Source organism: Haemaphysalis longicornis, unplaced genomic scaffold, assembly GCF_048455015.1.
Source record: "Haemaphysalis longicornis isolate Haplotype H1 unplaced genomic scaffold, Haemaphysalis longicornis Haplotype H1 scaffold_1, whole genome shotgun sequence".
In the NCBI taxonomy this organism is placed as follows: Eukaryota; Metazoa; Arthropoda; class Arachnida; order Ixodida; family Ixodidae; genus Haemaphysalis; species Haemaphysalis longicornis.
Window position 1 is genome coordinate 449,954,753 of NW_027526203.1, and position 16,164 is coordinate 449,970,916.

Genomic DNA, 16,164 nt, shown 5'->3' on the forward strand with positions numbered 1-16,164 from the left:
GCGGAAGGACATTGAATACGACAAACCAAATTCGTAAAAACGTGCTTGCCTTATATGCCGGCCTTGACTTGTTATGGATAAAACACCCCTGCGATTGATCGGTAGTGTACCATTTGACCTTATACCTATAAGTGCAGAGCTAAAGGCGAAACGGTGCCTACAAATACGCGAATAAATCTAAAACGCGTCTTGATTACAGCACACTTCTTTATAAGCCAAAGCGTCACCGCTATGTGCACAGATTTTATTATTACATTGGAATACCCCTTGAATTACATTTGACCGCCCCATAGTTATAACATAATAACAGAGAGGCATGCCTGGCACACACCTCTCTTTGGTGTTGAATAATCCATCCGGTGTACCGTTTGTGCAGGGGAGCTTTCTTTTTGCGTTATGCAATGCCGTGGTATCCCTGTGCTACAGGGGTGGTGTTTAAGTTTATGGCTGCCGCTTGTTCTAGCAGTTTCTCACAAAATGCGGTATATGCCTGGCTTCAGCGACAAGTTTGTCTGTCCGTATCACTAAGCCATTGCTCCTCCCTCAGCGCGACTTTATCCGTCTGAGGCGAAGCGCGTAAGGTGAAAAAAGAAAGGAGAAAAAAAAAAAAAAAACTGCCGACAACTCCCTTATGAATCTCGCTTATTCCACTAGCGTATGATCTTTCGGGTACCAAAACTTATTTTTAAAGTATGATGTGTGCCCATGGACTAAAAAAAAATCCGCATGAACATACGTCATGGGACAACGTGAGGGCCATCATCGTGGCCTTCTCCTCACTAACCGGGGTATGACCTGCTTCCCAATAGGGCGAACGCCTCGAACGATGACTACCTGCAGGGGATCTCTAACGTGCGCCGAAATCTCGAACACACGGGGGTTTTCGCTTTCCGCCTCCATCATAAAAGCGGCCGGGAATCGAACCCGCATCTTTGGGCTCAGCAGCACAACGCCTTAGCCTCGGAGCCACCACGGCGGGTTACGAGGGGTGGAAGCGAGACTGGCGGATGAGGAGGGAGAAAAATGGCCGCCATTGCGTACCTTTTCTGGGGAGCGGAATAAAAACAAATGGACTTAGAGGCGCTGTAGTTAGCGGCTCCTTTTTTCTTTTACTGGAAATTTTACGGCCTGAGGAGGAATCTTGTACCCAAGGTCCACAATTTCTGGGTTTGCCAGCGTTTTAAAGATATGTGCACAAACTGATACGCCGGGGCAGCGGGTCACAGGAAATACTCGAGGACACGCCAGGTTAGACATGCACGGCTTCGCAATGAAAAAATACCCAGCGCACGTGAGCGCGTGCCTCACGGCGACCACCCGGCGTCGTCAAGGCTTTTGCGTAGGCTTACGCCACATGAGGAGCTGCCGCCTTCGGCGCACAATCCACATGTGGAGACGGCCACCGGCCCAGCCAACGAAGAAGTGGAGGCCTAGCGAGGCGAGGACGCTACAAGAGGATTTGCCCCACACGGCTGGGCCGTCGGAAGACGACGGCGAAGGATATGACAACGATTGCTTCTGAATAAAACACCGTACACTCTTTAATGGTCTTTGTTTTGCAGTACCGTCCAAAACGGCTTTGCACTGCTGGGGTCCGGCTGCTCCCTCTCTCCTGTGATCCGCCGTCAGTGCGGGGAGAAGCTATACGTTGAACTCCAGCTGTGGTGTTTCTTCAGCCTTGCACCACTAGTGCAAGCTGTGCCAGTTTTTCGTCTCTCTCCTGGATGAGAAAAACGGCCGCGCCGCCGGGAGCGATCCCGCGTCCTTGGGCTCAGCGCCACAACACTTTAGTCACTGAGCCGTTGCGGTGGGTATGGAGGTATTTAATAAAGGCCCCAGTGCCTCGCCTACTTTGTGATCCGACAGCTGATATGAAAAATTAAGTAAGTCTTCTAAACAATGCACCTCTTTATAGTGGTGAAGCCGACTTTAGAGTTTCTCAGTGCTTGGAAACGTGGCTTACAAATTTATCTCACAATTCCCGCTTGCGAGTGTCTGCATTTTTTTTTGTTATTACCTTGGCTTCTGCCCCACCCGGATTAAATTTCCGCTTGTTAGCGACCGGCGCCCTTCCTGGCTGGTTTTGAGCAGCTCGATCCACTACTCCAAAAGGTTTCGGACGGCTCCCTGGACAGACGAGGACCGGCCTTTTCAACAATAGCGACGTTCTTCAAATGAAATCGTCATTCGCCGGAGGCAGTTCCTAAATCTATAGCGTGCTCGCTTTTGCTTTTAGTATTGCATGTACTCTCTGTCGCCTTCTCTTTTTCTTAGGCATGAATCGAAGGGGACTATTTTGCCAATCTTTCAAGGTGCATCGCGAATAGATAGATAGAACTTTATTAGTCGCGGGATGATAGGGAGGAATCAGCTGCGTCGATCCAGGCAGTCGCTGAGGGTCCTGATGATGTGGGCCGCCAGTTCCCGTTGTTCCTTGAGATTTGCCGCAACAGCCAGTCACTCTCCGGTGAAATTGTGTGGCTGTGTAGGGTTGGACTCCCACAAAATGTGGTCCTGGGTAGCTGGAATAGGGCAGGGGGGGGGGGGGGGGCGGGACAGAGTGGGACAGGGGTTTCTGGCGTACGTTGGTATAAATGGAGCCGCGTTGGCGTGTGCAGTGTAAATGTTTGAGCCTGCCGAATGTCTACTTGATCGCGACGGGTAAGCCTGGAGGGGAGAAGAGGGAACATGCGACGGATGCTTAGAGGGTCTGCTAAGGTGGGGAGCGGAGGGGGAGGACAAGAATTTGTGTCGCGAGCGTCGACAGGGGCCCGTAGGAGAGCTTCGCGGGCAAGCTGACTAGCGTGTTCGTTCCCTGCAACGCCTGCGTGACCAGGGGTACAGTGCACTTGGAAGGCCCTTGGGTACGGTGCACTTGGAAAACTCAGAAATCGCTTAACATCTGAGCTGCGAAAAGCGAAGGCTCACTACTATCAACAATTGTTTTCTGACGCGTCACACCGACCGGATTACACATGGAAAATTATAAATGACGCTCTTGGCATGCGCAGAAACCCAACCGACATGCGCGAGATTACTGTAGACGGCGCGGTCCTTTCACGCACTTCGCTCTCTGAACATTTCAATAGGCATTTTATCAGTTCAATTGCAGATACCACGCTTCCTTCAGCTGAACCGTGTACTCTCGGCTTAACCGCCTCGGAAACTCTGTTTTTATTGCCAACTGATTACAGTGAAGTTCATCGCACATTTCTTTCCCTGAAAAACAGTAAAGCCACTGATACCGACAACATTCAAATTAGGCCAGTCAAATATGTCCTCGATTGCATATGCCCGTCCCTTGTACACATTTTCAATCTCTGTTTATAATCTGGTTGCTTCCCCTCAAAAATGAAACGAGCAAGAGTTTCAGCAATATACAAGGCAGGAGATAAAAATGTTCCCACCAATTACAGGCCGATTTCTGTTCTCCCGGTATTTTCGAAAGGCCTGGAAAAAATCATTATTTCACGTCTAGAATCTTTCTTTTCAAAACACAAAATGTTATCACCTCGCCAACATGGCTTCCGCAAGGGATGTTCTACGGAATCCGCACTGCTTATGCAAAAAGAAATAGTTTTGAAAAATATAGAATTGGATAACCCAACTCTGGGCGTTTTCGTCGATTACAGCAAGGCTTTCGACTCTATTAGTCATGAAACACTTCTAAAAAAATTATATCGGTATGGCGTGCGTGGAGTGCCACACCTTTTGCTGAAGTCTTATCTGACCGATCGCATGCAATCTGTTGTTATGAATGGTTATCCATCTTCGTTTCAAAATATACTGTTTGGAGTTCCACAGGGCAGTGTTCTAGGCCCCTTTTTATTCAATGTGTATGTGAACGATATTGTAAATACTGATGAAAAAACTGAATTCGTTTTGTACGCCGATGATACCAGCCCATTTATTACTAGTGACAGTACTATGAACCTTTTTTCGCGCGCAAATTTTGTTCTGTCCAAATTGCTCGACTGGTCTAACCAAAATAGTTTAAAAATCAACTTTAAGAAATCAAAGGTTATAATATTTACAGCAAAGAACAAACGTATACATATTAGTAATGAACTATACCTGGGTTCATCACGCATCGATATTGTAAAAGAGCATAAAATCTTGGGGGTGGTATTCGCGCAACGCATGACATGAAACTCTCATATTGAATTGTTAGCCAAAAAGTTATCCTCTGCTGTTGGTGCGCTATATCGTTGTCGTGACATTTTTCCAGTAAGTGTTAAATTCCAAATTTACAACGCCCTTTTCAGATCTCACTTGAATTATTGCACTTTAGTTTGGGGCACGACCACTAAAAAGAACATTAATACCCTCCTACTACTTGAAAAAAAAGCAATCCGATGCATTAGCAATGTTCCGTATCTGCATCCCACCAAACAGTTATTCGAACAACACAACATAATCAACATTCAGAATCTGTATAAGTACCACCTCTTGTATTATCTTCATTTTTCGAGCACTGCCCACCATGCTTTTCTTGTTGAATTATCAGGTTTATCATTGCGAACTGAAACAGGTCGAACTCGTGAACGAAATAAATATGTGGTTCCTCGGCGTCGCACCGATTACTACTTACAGTCACTTAGTCACAACATTCCTGTGATGCTAAACCGCTTGCACCCACATACTGCTGAATGTGATAGGTTTAGTCGCAAAGAATTGCACTCTCTAATTTTTAACGATAAATTGTAGTGATGTTCTTATTAACAATGTTTTTTGTTCTTTTTTGTTCTTTTTTTTTGCTCTTCTTAGTAACGTTTTCCGCAATATGTTTTATATTTCCCAAAGATGATTTTCTATGATTGTTCAGTGTATAGTAATGTTGTTTCTATTTAATGTGTTGTTTCCTACCAAAGTTGCCGCAGCTGCACCGCCACTCTGGCCCCGTCAAGCTGTCTCTACAGCTTCTTGCCAGAGTGACTGTAAACATTGTCCACTGTACCAATGTTGAAAAATAAAACTTGATTTGATTTGATTTGATTTGAATGTTCTTGAAGAGGAAGAGTGCGCATGAGAAGGCGAGACGCTGAGCCGGGTGGTAGCATGCTGACTTGTAATCGGTGTAGATATTGGTCGCGCGGAAGGGGGAAAAGTTGTCAGCAGCGGAAAACGCGATGGCGAGAAGTTCGGCTTCTTCTGGGGAGGTGCAGCGCCGAGCGATGGAGTAGTAAGTACCCCCTGAAGTGATGAAGGCGACCGCGTCGAGGTTATCTTGAAGTGCGGCATCTGTGAATACGTGGCGGCTGTCGGTATCGCGGTTTATTTTCTTGGTGTAGTATGCGGCACGAATAAGACGGTGTTGGGGGTTACGTTCCTTGTTCATGTAGCGGTGAGTGGGGGTTGCGCTTCAAATTTAAATTTGCCTTTAACGCACCACAGGTATATACGTGGACATTGAGGCGCACCGCAGCGGTACATTTATTTAGACCACGTGGTGATCTTTACATTGCAACAAAATAAATAGTTGGGCGGGTTGGTTGGGGTTCATGATGAAGTGGTACAGAGCAACCAGAGGAAAAAAGTACAGGACGGGCGAGTTGCGAGTCAGCAGGAATTTTTGCTTTCTTCCGCTGTCCTTCGTCTATTTGCACTGCACCACTCCAACAAGACCTTTGCTATGCGCCGAAATCTCGACACAAAGGTGGTTTTGGTCGCCATTACAAATATGGCCGCTGTTGGCGCTAAGCTACCTGTGCTGTACAGGGCCACGCCTTAGCCACTGAGCAGCGTGGTATTCACCATGCATCGTGCGTTGGCAGGTGGTGGTGCAGGCAGAGCCCCGGGCTCGGCAGCACCTGCGCAGCCGCAAGCAGTCTCTGGACGCGGCCCTGGAGGGCCTCGGCCAGCACGGGCTGGTCACCGGCACCGCGACGGCGGCTGGCGAGGCCCCGCCGCTGCTGCACCTGGGCGAGGCGCTGCGCGGCCAGCTGGAGGCCCTGCTGTCGCGCTGCAAGGCCGGTGCCATGAGGCTGTCGGCGGGCTCCGAGGCACGCGTGTCGCTGAGTCGCGGTCCGGCGCCCAGCACGGCGTCCCACCAGCGCCAACTGAGCCTGCGCCGAGCGCAGGTCCAGGAGCGCCTCATCCGCAACAAGACGCTGCTGGACACGTTGGAGCCTGCCGAGCAGACGGCCAGGGGCCTCGAGGCGCTGCTCGCAGTCCTGCGGAGGCGCATCCAGCTCGACAAGGACGCCCTCTGCCAGGCAAGTGACAGCTTCACTGCATCCTGCCATCCTGCATGATTGGTCCTGAATTCCAAGGGGAAATAATTCGGTCCCGTGCTCGTATACGGTAAAGTGAGGCGCCACATGCGAGGAACTGGGCTGGAAGCATTGGCACGTGCAGGGGAGAAAGCTGCGGAAAGCATCTTCAAATTTCTGCGTCCGTATAGTGTCCTCAAATATGCTACAGGGAATCGAAGATACAAATGTCAAACAATTAAGCTTGCCTGAGCCGACTGGGGAGCACTAGAGCCACTAAATAAGCTAAAACCTTTATTTAGTGACGCTAGGGAGCACATAGCCCGCTGACCTCGCCCTGGTCGTCTTGTGAAGGTCTGATGGCCTGTGCTCACTTTGTCGAGGCCCGGAGCACGGACACTTTACGATATCTTGCAAAATGGCGGTGTCGTTTCACGTGGTTCTGTCCATGTGGATTATGCAGGAAATTCCGCCACCCAAGCTTCTTCTTCGCTGATCAAACGTGAGCGACTTCACCGCGTTTTCGAGAGCTCAGTGTGCCGCGTCCGCATGCCTTCTCCGCCGTGGTAACAACGAGGCGTCCCGCCTCTTTCATCGCCGTACCCAGTGACCAAGAAGAGAGTGCGTGCGCTTTGAGCATTTGAGGTCATTTTTGGTGAAGCAGCTCGAATTATCGGCTCTTTGGCATGCAGCATTCTAGGACATCACACTTCAAGGGCATAGTCATCACGATGCCCTTGGAGTGTTTGACGCGCACAGCTGCTGCTGTGATTATTGCAAAGTTACACTTACTTTCAGAGAGAGTAACACATGCCCTCGTTGTTGTATTGGACGACGCTTTTACGCACGAATGTATGCCGCCGCAGCACGCATTGCTATGGATGATGTAGGAGCATGCACCAATCAATCAATCAATCAATCAATCAATCAATCAATCAATCAATCAATCAATCAATCAATCAATCAATCAATCAATCAATCAATCAATCAATCAATCAATCAATCAATCAATCAATCAATCAACCAATCAATCAATCAATCAATCAATCAATCAATCAATCAATCAATCAATCAATCAATCAATCAATCAATCAATCAATCAATCAAGGCGCAAGCACTAGCAATCAGGGTCCGTCCTACGCATCCTGATTGTGCACTCTGAAGCCTATAGGAGGGTTACATTCCCTCAAACAGAAACCCACAGTGGGGTTATTGGCCAACACATTATAACGGCGAATGCTGATTTCGGGCAATACCCCGTAGTTGGGGCACCCAAACAGCCTAATCAAAAGCATGAACTACTGACTTCACGCGCTTGCGCGTGCCCCTCATGGCCGGAGTGAAACGTAGCGTTTTTTCTTTGTTCGGCCAGAAACACTGCCATGCCCTTTTAAACTCAGTGGTTTAAACGAATCCGAAATTGACGCTCATGTGCCTGCTGATTACAATAAGCCGTTAACTATGAGAAAGCCTGAAGACGGAAAGGGTAACTGAAAACGCACCGCTTCGAGATCAAAATTTGAGTTTATTACAACAAATACAAAAAATGTAGACACAATGTGAGAAATTCCAAATGCACGGGATGCGGTTTGGTTTTAAGACGTCCAAGCATGCAAAGTGTGTCGCTTTTGTCAAGTCTGCCGCGACATGACATTGACATCAACCATGCAAAAGTTCAGCCAAGTGGGTGCGGCGAGAACGGGAAACTAGTAAGGCTTCAGTGCAGCCCCTTGTACTCCACGGTGGCTAATGCCGGACATACCGGGAGTGAGAGACGACGATGTTGCCGCTCTTCAGGGATGCCAGCTTCATGGTTAATCTGCGGGCGGTCACTGCGTCCGGTGTCTGGAACGGCCCAGTCGAAATCGACCGCTCCGCTACATTTCGCGGCAATCTCAGTACAGCAGGCTTGTAGGCTGCGTTCGTAGAACTCGGTTTCCAGGGGCCCCGCGGCCAGTGACGCTCGAGGTGCGCGCGGTAGTTGCGATTCCACCGTCCCTTGATTGGCCCCGTCGAAGCCGGTCGAAGAAAGCGCTGGTTGACGGGCGTCAGGGCCACGGGTTCCGGGTCTGCCGGAACGAGCTCTGCCTTCCATTTCCTCGCGGTCTCCGCAGGGATCCCTTCTGGTTGGCCTTTGGTTCTCCTCTTGTCCATCGTCCTCGTAAGGCTGACGTTGCAAGAGATGGTGTTCTCAACGGAACGAGACAGAGCTCGGGCTATGCTGGTAATGCTCGTGTTGATGCCGCTATATGATATCGTGATGATGATATTTAGAAGATCACATAACTGCGGTCGAAAATGATATCGGCTCATTTTAAAATGGCGCATGCGAAAGCGTGATGTAAGAAAAGCGAGATTTTGTTCCCTTGTGGGTACAAGCCCGGCATTTCCTGTGCGCACCCGGCGGAACACTCCTTCTAATTAGTTATCAAACTACTAAAATCGTTCCTGTCCTTCGCTGCTCGAGTTTTCATCCCTCGATTTCATCCCTCGAGTTCTCATCTCCCCATTTAGTTAATGACATTTCCCTTCTCCTAGACCCATCTCTTGTTTTCCACTCTGTTACCCTAATTGTCCTCCGGTTGTTGGTTCGTCTCACTTCATCGCCAGCCCAAGTACACTTCTTTTTCTTTATTTGAACTATGATATCGTCTACTCTAGTTTGGTCTCTCATCCAGGTACCTCGTTTCCCGTCCCTGAGGGTTATTCTTAACATTATTCGTTCCATGGCCCGATTTAAGTTTGCTTTCTACTTGTTCAGTAAGGTGCTAAGTTTCTGATCCGTATGTCATCCCCGGCAGTATGCACTGGTTGTAGATTTTTCTTTTGAGTGATAGAGGTAGCTTACTTTTCATCATTTGGGAGTGCTTGCCGAGTGCTTCCCAACCCATGCCTATTTTGCCCCGGATTTCTCTCGTTGTTGGGGTCAGCACTAACCATCTGTCCGAGGTAGTTATATTCTTTTCCTTCTTCTAGCGCTTCGTTTCCTCAGCTGAATAGGACGTTTCTGGCATGCTTATTCCTCATTAATTTAGATTTTTTCATATGTATGAACATTTATAGGACATGAGCGGTTGGAGGTCAATGGGCGAGGCCTGCGTCCTGCAGTGGACCTGAGTAGGATGATGATGACGATGATTATGACGACGACGAACTACGGAAAGAGCGGCGCTCTTCTGCCTCAGTGGCTTAGCAGTGGAATCGTGGGTTTTGGAGTGGGCGCCCCGGGAGTGGAAGCCCCAGCAGTGCCATTTATTTTGCAAGACCCGTGAATTTTTTTGGTGTAAACTTTTCTATTACCTCAATTTTGCGCATTCCTTTCGTAAATAAGAGTGGTTTGGTATGTTTTAGGTCTGTTTACAGGTGGCGCGTGGCATATCCACACGTTTAAATGATGCTTTGCAGCACACCGTAAGTTCGGGGCTTGCACCTATCTTGGAACGGAATATCGCGCAAGAAAGAGCAGAAAATATAAACTTGTGTAGAAAAGTATGATGTGAAGCGATGCGGTAGACCAAGCTTGTGGAACATACGCCAAGACACAGCTCACGTAGCAGGTCCTCTCGGGACGTCCAAAAGAGGCCGGGAAATATTGTTACGGGGTAGTTATTCTATTCACAAAGCTATTTGCAGCGTTGCAGAATCAAAAGCCAGAGCAGGGTATCCAGGCGCACGCACAAGCCTATCCGAGTCCGAGCGTCGTCATCTTCTTGCCCTCCTAGCTGCTTCACCGTTCATCAGACCATCTGGCAGATACACGGCCAGCACAGATAGCGACACATACCCGTTCTGCTCTACAGAGCCCAACTGCCTTGCACATTGCCCCGGCTGGAAAAGCACCGCCTCGGTGCTGACAAAGTCCAATCTAGGAGAATTGTAAGGATTTAGTCGTGTTACATCGATGATGTCAGTCTTCGGTCTGGAAGACTATGTGAACAGTCTAGCAGGACTGATCTCAGACGTCAAATAGGTGACCTGCCGCAGGACCTGGTAAGGGCCGCAGGACCTGGTATAACGCGATAGAAGCTTTTCAGAGAGGCCCACACGGCGAGATGGAGACCATAGCACGAGCGTTCCAGGATGATAATGGACGTTAGATTAATGGACGTTGCGATCAAAGGCGTTATGCTACCGTCTAGGGGTAACACTGAATTGCGCGCGCTTTCATCCTACCTGTTTTTGTGAGCAAGACAGCCTACGTGTCGATGCAGCGTCCAGCGAAGAACTCCGGGGAAACTATATTTGTGGCGGCGGTGATAGGCAGATTTTGAGAGGACTACGATTCAGTAATGTTTCAGGTCAGATATCTGGCAGGTGACAGGCGATTGCTTTATGCGAAATCCTGAGTAGTCGAGTCAGCAGCTGAAAGGAACAAATTGTCCAAGAACAGAACATGCTCTCCCCTTACAAAGAAAACAAAGGAGTGTAAGAACGAAAACATGAAAACACTTACTCTTCTTTTCATCACTTTTCTTCCTTATGCCGTCTGAAATGAGTTTATTTATTCATTTTTATGTCGGGTCATACGGTTCACTCTATAACGAAACCTGTCAATATCCACCTCTTAGCGGATAACTGTATTTGTGAAAAATTCCGCGCCTTCCTCACCTGACTAATTTGCCGTTTAGTCCGTTCTAGAACATCATCAGGTAGGGAAGGATACCTAAAGGAGCCACGAAGACAAAATATCACCTTGGTTAATTAAAAAGACTGCTTCATCCCGATAACAATGACGCCAATTTTGCAATAAACTTTGAACATACATTCGAGATATAAAGTGACCATATGAAGCAGTGGCGATTTCGGCGATTTTTCGGCGATTTCTATATGACGTCATGGAAAGTTGTTTCTGCGATTGGCAGCTGCCGAGCTAAGCCACCGCCGATACGCATGACTGGGTGGTAGTAGTGGGGCCTCCATTCCCGTTTAATCGTATACATCGGATGCTAACGTGCAGTAAACACATTGAAAATAACGCTTTTAGCGCACACCCATTCTACGTCACTCCTGCCCATAACACGTCACGGTAGACCGAAATTCTAAAGTTTTCCCAACAATTTTTGGGTTTTCTAATTTTGTTACAAAACATCTTTCGTGGCTCGAATGGAGCTGAGTGAGGCACTGAATCGTAGTTGTTTCAAATAAAACAAAGTTGTATTTTGCCTTCGGGGCCTTTTTAACTACAATAAATCTCCCTGTTCTCCCTCAGTAATGAAGACGACTGGCTAAGGTACCACCACCAAGTATTCGCCACTTGCTTGCTGCTGAAGGAGGTTTCTAAGGGAAATGTGTTGCAAGAAACGGCTGCGGCATCGGCGCGTAAGGGAAAAGCGAGACCGAGCGACATTTTTCCGCATGAACTGCTGGGTTCGCGGAAACATAGTAGTGTCGTCGCCGGCGGGTGCCGAACTCGGCGAGATTTCGTCGTGTTCATAGGATCGCCAAGTCACTGCACGCTGTTGTGGCAGCGCGTCATATACTTTAGAAAAGTACTTTAGAAAGAGAGAGAGAGAGAGAGAGAGAGAGAGAGAGAGAGAGAGAGAGAGAGAGAGAGAGAGAGAGAGAGAGAGAGAGAGAGAGAGAGAGATAATGCGTTTAATGGTAGAAGCGAGGTTAGACGAGCCATTTCGCTCAGCTTGCTACGGCATATCAGAAAACAAAAACGTGAGGATCTGTAAATAAACATCTAGAGCGCATGCCACGGCGGCGTTGCAAGAGAGAGGACCAGACCACGTAGCAAGGCCGGTTTATTCGGAACGCCGTGAGGTCTCTATCTACTAATGCCAGGGACGCGCGTGCCGTTTGGCGGGTGAGCGCGCTCGTTGTACTACGTCACGCTGCTGCCGCTGGCACTGTGGCTTGCCGCTACAAACACAGATAAATAAATGATTAAATAATTAAGGTGATGCGCACGGATTTTGGAGCGCATACACAGAGTTTGGCAGAGAATTTAATCACAACACTTAGTCCAAGGAAGTGCTACGCAAGACCACCAACAGAGCTTTGGTAGCCCGTACGGCCTGGCGTGGGTCCGAGTGCTTAAACCCTTCACCCCCACCCCCACCCATCTACCTCGGAAGTTCTCTTTCTGGCAGCGCGTGAGCGAGGGCTAGTGTTCCTTTTAAGTGCAATGCACTTTATAAGCGACCCCAAACCATCCACCGCCGGCGGCGTTGGCGTCCGCAGTGCTCCTCTATATTTGAAAAAGAAACAGCATCCGGCGCCAGGTTTCGATCCGAGGACTTTGCGGCCGCAGCGCGACGCTCTACCGACCAAGCCACGGACGCTTTTTTTTTTTTTTCTTTATTGCACATTGAACAAACAGTCCCTACAATGTCTACAATGCTGTTCTAAAACGCATCAGTGTCGGTTTAAAACCCGCTCACCGAACTTCGGTTGGCGAAAACTATTATAAACATCGAAAGAAGACAATTCCTCCAAAATGGGTAGCCACGTAAGCTCCGGGCACTGCATATTAATGACTTCCTTCAGCATACTGACATTCTGAGCAAAGTACTTGCTGACAGTCTTCGCGTCAGCATCAGAGTGGCGCACCGCCATCCGACTCAGCCAGATGGCGTGTAGGCCCAAAAGCATTATCAGGTCGTACGGCACACTGTCATGTTTGTCTACGGGAAGGAAACGGATTCCATGTGGTGTCACAGGCAAGTCTTTTTTCAGGGTACGCTGAAGAACGTCCCAAAAAAAGACGGCATCCCAGCAGTCTAGGAAAACGTGGTCTATTGTTTCGGGTTTTTTACACAAAAGACATACTGTTGTCCATGGCACAAACAACCCTTTTTCAGCCATCCATGTTTTGACTAGAAGAGTTCCCGAATGAAGCTTAAAAAAGAATGTTTTCATACATGCTGGGACTGCCATCTTTTTGACGCGACACAATACATCTTGCCCTGGCCCAATGCGGTACATAGTTCTGTACAGCGGTACTGGAAAAAGAACATCTCTAAGATCTTCTAACAGACGTTTTCTTGAAACACTTGAAAGGTATTCAAGGGAAAACCTTACACAGAGGAATCTTAAAGATTCAACGGTTTCCTTCAGGTAACCTTTCAATGTGTAACGTTCATCAACACTGGAAACAACAAACTGCGGGAGTGAACCCACCAAGACACTTTGTAGAAATGTGCGCAGAAAGGCATCACTCGCATCGCGAAGAAACATAAATCTGCTGACAAGTTGTCGCAAAAACAGATGTGATAAGCCCACCCCTCCCGTTCGAACTTTACGAAAGAGATTCGTACGGCTGGTTCTTTCCCATTGGGAACCCCAGATGAATACAGCAAAAATACGGTGCATTTTCTGCACATTTACTCGCGAACAGTGTATTACTTGCATCACATACCATAGGTTCTTCCTGACCAAGCCACGGACGCGACGGTGCTATCAGTGTTAGACGCGCCTTATATCTTTAACGCATTCAAACTACGTCGTCAGCGGCGTGCGTTGGCGACTCAGCGGCGTTATAGCGGCTTGATAACTGCGTGGTGTACACGTGATACTACAAACCCGATGGAAGAGATGGAAGAGAAGGCGGCGAGGCGGTGGGCTGCGGGAGCCGAGCGCAAGCGCCGCAAGCGGGCCGACAACCGTGCATTCGCACTTTCACATTCTCCTCCTCGGGGAAATGCGGGGGAATTTTTTGGCAAAACTTCTCCCTTCCTATAACCCATACACCCCGCTCGTCCCACCCCCACCCGAGAATAATTTCGGTATACAGCCCTGCGCACTACCAAATCCTTTCGCAATTTGTCTTGAATGCACTTATTAATATAGTTACACAAGAGAAAAGAACCACCCGCCGCGGTGGCTCAGTGGCTAAGGCGTTGCGCTGCTGAGCACGAGGTCGCGGGTTCGATTCCCGGCCCCGGCGGCGGCTTTTCTGATGGAGGAGAAAAACACAAATGCCCGTGTGTACGAGATTTCGGCGCACGTTAAAGATCCCCCGGTGGTCAAAATTATTCCGGAGACCTCCACTACGGTGCGCCTCATCGCCTGCGTTGCGTCGGCGTGTTAAACCCTACAATCAAGAGGAAAGAACCACTCCCTTCAAATGGCGAAGCCGGGTGTGAGCATGCGCAGGTGCGTCGACCATGCACAGGGCTGCCTTCCAGTACCGATTGTTTTTAAGCAAAGCTTCTATGACTATACAGGATCTGGGACTTTACGGCGTCCGGATGCGCGCGGAACGCAATCTGGGAAAGCCAGCTCACAAAGACCAAGCTCATCGTCAAAGCAAACGCATATCGCCGCTCACGTCGGCGCGGAAACCGTCCCCTAAAAAGTAAGCGTCACCGAGCAAGTGACTAAAAGAGCCAACAACAAAAGCAAGCGCAAATAGCCGCTCGCGTTGGAGCTCTGACTGAATGTAGATGTAGTGCGCGACGTATCTGCGGTTGATAAGGCGACGAAGCGCGTAACGTTATAAAACGAGCATTTCCGTGTGCGTGCTATTAGAATACCGTCACTGCCAAAGTCGCACGCCGTTCAAAACATGATTTCGATTCAGCACCGTCAAAATAGAAGTGTGTGGGTGTATGTAGTAGTACATATATGAGTCACTAGCGGTAGTACCGGCGGTGCCCGGGTGGGCCATTATATTAAGGACAGCAATGGGTATTTGTTAGTCGCCATATTATAGGCTACTTCATTGGGAAGTGGTACACACTCTGGAGCGCCTGCCTGCAGTCAGTACATGGGCTCCAACTGCAGGCGCGTCGTGGTAATGTGAAACGACTGGCACTCGTGTTTTACTCCAACTCTCGCTAAGCGACGCTCGAGCGAGTGAGTCAGTGAGTGAAAAAAAGTTTTATTGAGCCGGCGAAGTGGGAATGGTTCCCAATTTCAGAAAGCCATGTGATGAGTGGGCAGCCTTCGCTCTGGAGGAAGCATTGTCTGGACATCCAGATCGCTGTTACTCACCAGGTTCTCCCACAGCTCAAGGTTGGGAAAAGTGGATTGAAGAAGGAGGAGCTTGGTTTGCTTGCACTCTTAATATGATACGAGGAAGAGCGCCAGGTTGCAAACACAACTTGAATTCGGCAGGAGATTGCGCTGGGAACACATGATGGAGGCCAGCTGGGTGAGGGGTATTCTTCCTCGTAGGAAATACTATCTCAGAAGATATGAACGATGCTCATCGGTACAGTTTTATCATAAGTAACATGGGATCCGGGAGGCGCGGGGTTGCAGGAAGTCCCAACAGATGCCGAGGGCTAACCTTTGCGCTTTTTACTGGTACATCTTCTCTTTTACATTTATGATATATGACACCTGCTCCTACGGGAGACGCGTAGTTGCCGAAGGTGTCAACAGATGGCGACGCTAAGCGAACGCGGGAAAACTCAACTGAATTTTACGTGCAAAAGGATGCAGATTAAAAAATCTCGCTGGCCTTCTTATCCGCACGTTAGGACAAAATCATGAAAGTGGGTTTTGGGCAATTAAATGGGCAGCATTTTCAAGAAAAAACGAATGGGAGATATCAACTGGCTGGGTGGTTATTTACGAAAGTGTAAAACCACAGTGTTTTCCCGAAATCCCGCTTGCCTCTATTGGGAGGGTGTCATTGAAAAATGTTGTATAGCAGTGTTGAAATACGTGAGTAAGTTGCCTATCTCAACAAAAACCAGTTCGATATCTCAGATGGCGGGCGGTAAAAAAAATTAATACCTGAAAAACTATTTTACCGCTTTTCACTCTCTCCATGGTGGAATTTTTAAAATTTTAAGAAATATTGACCTCCAACACCGTAATCAGAATGTGCCCTTGCAATGTGAAGCCGTTTGAAAGAGCAATTTGGCTAGACGTGTACATAACCTGTCAGGCCTTTTTGGCTCATCAGCCGTGTCATTTGTTAAAAAACAATTTGACCCTTTTAGCGGCGTAGCAGAGCGAAATCCTTTAAAACGGTTCTGTGCTTTTGTATTAGTAA

The 16,164-nt window shown here is 48.4% G+C and overlaps 1 protein-coding gene across 1 annotated transcript in view; it reads left to right on the forward strand.

Annotated features, from left to right (window-relative positions):
* The window catches only part of LOC144155989 (uncharacterized), a 60,872-nt gene that overhangs the window by 23,310 nt on the left and 21,398 nt on the right, over positions 1-16,164 (forward strand). The window contains exon 2 of the mRNA XM_077687741.1: positions 5,775-6,215. Coding sequence (XP_077543867.1) covers positions 5,775-6,215 — 441 coding nt within the window. The remainder of the gene's footprint in view (positions 1-5,774; positions 6,216-16,164) is intronic.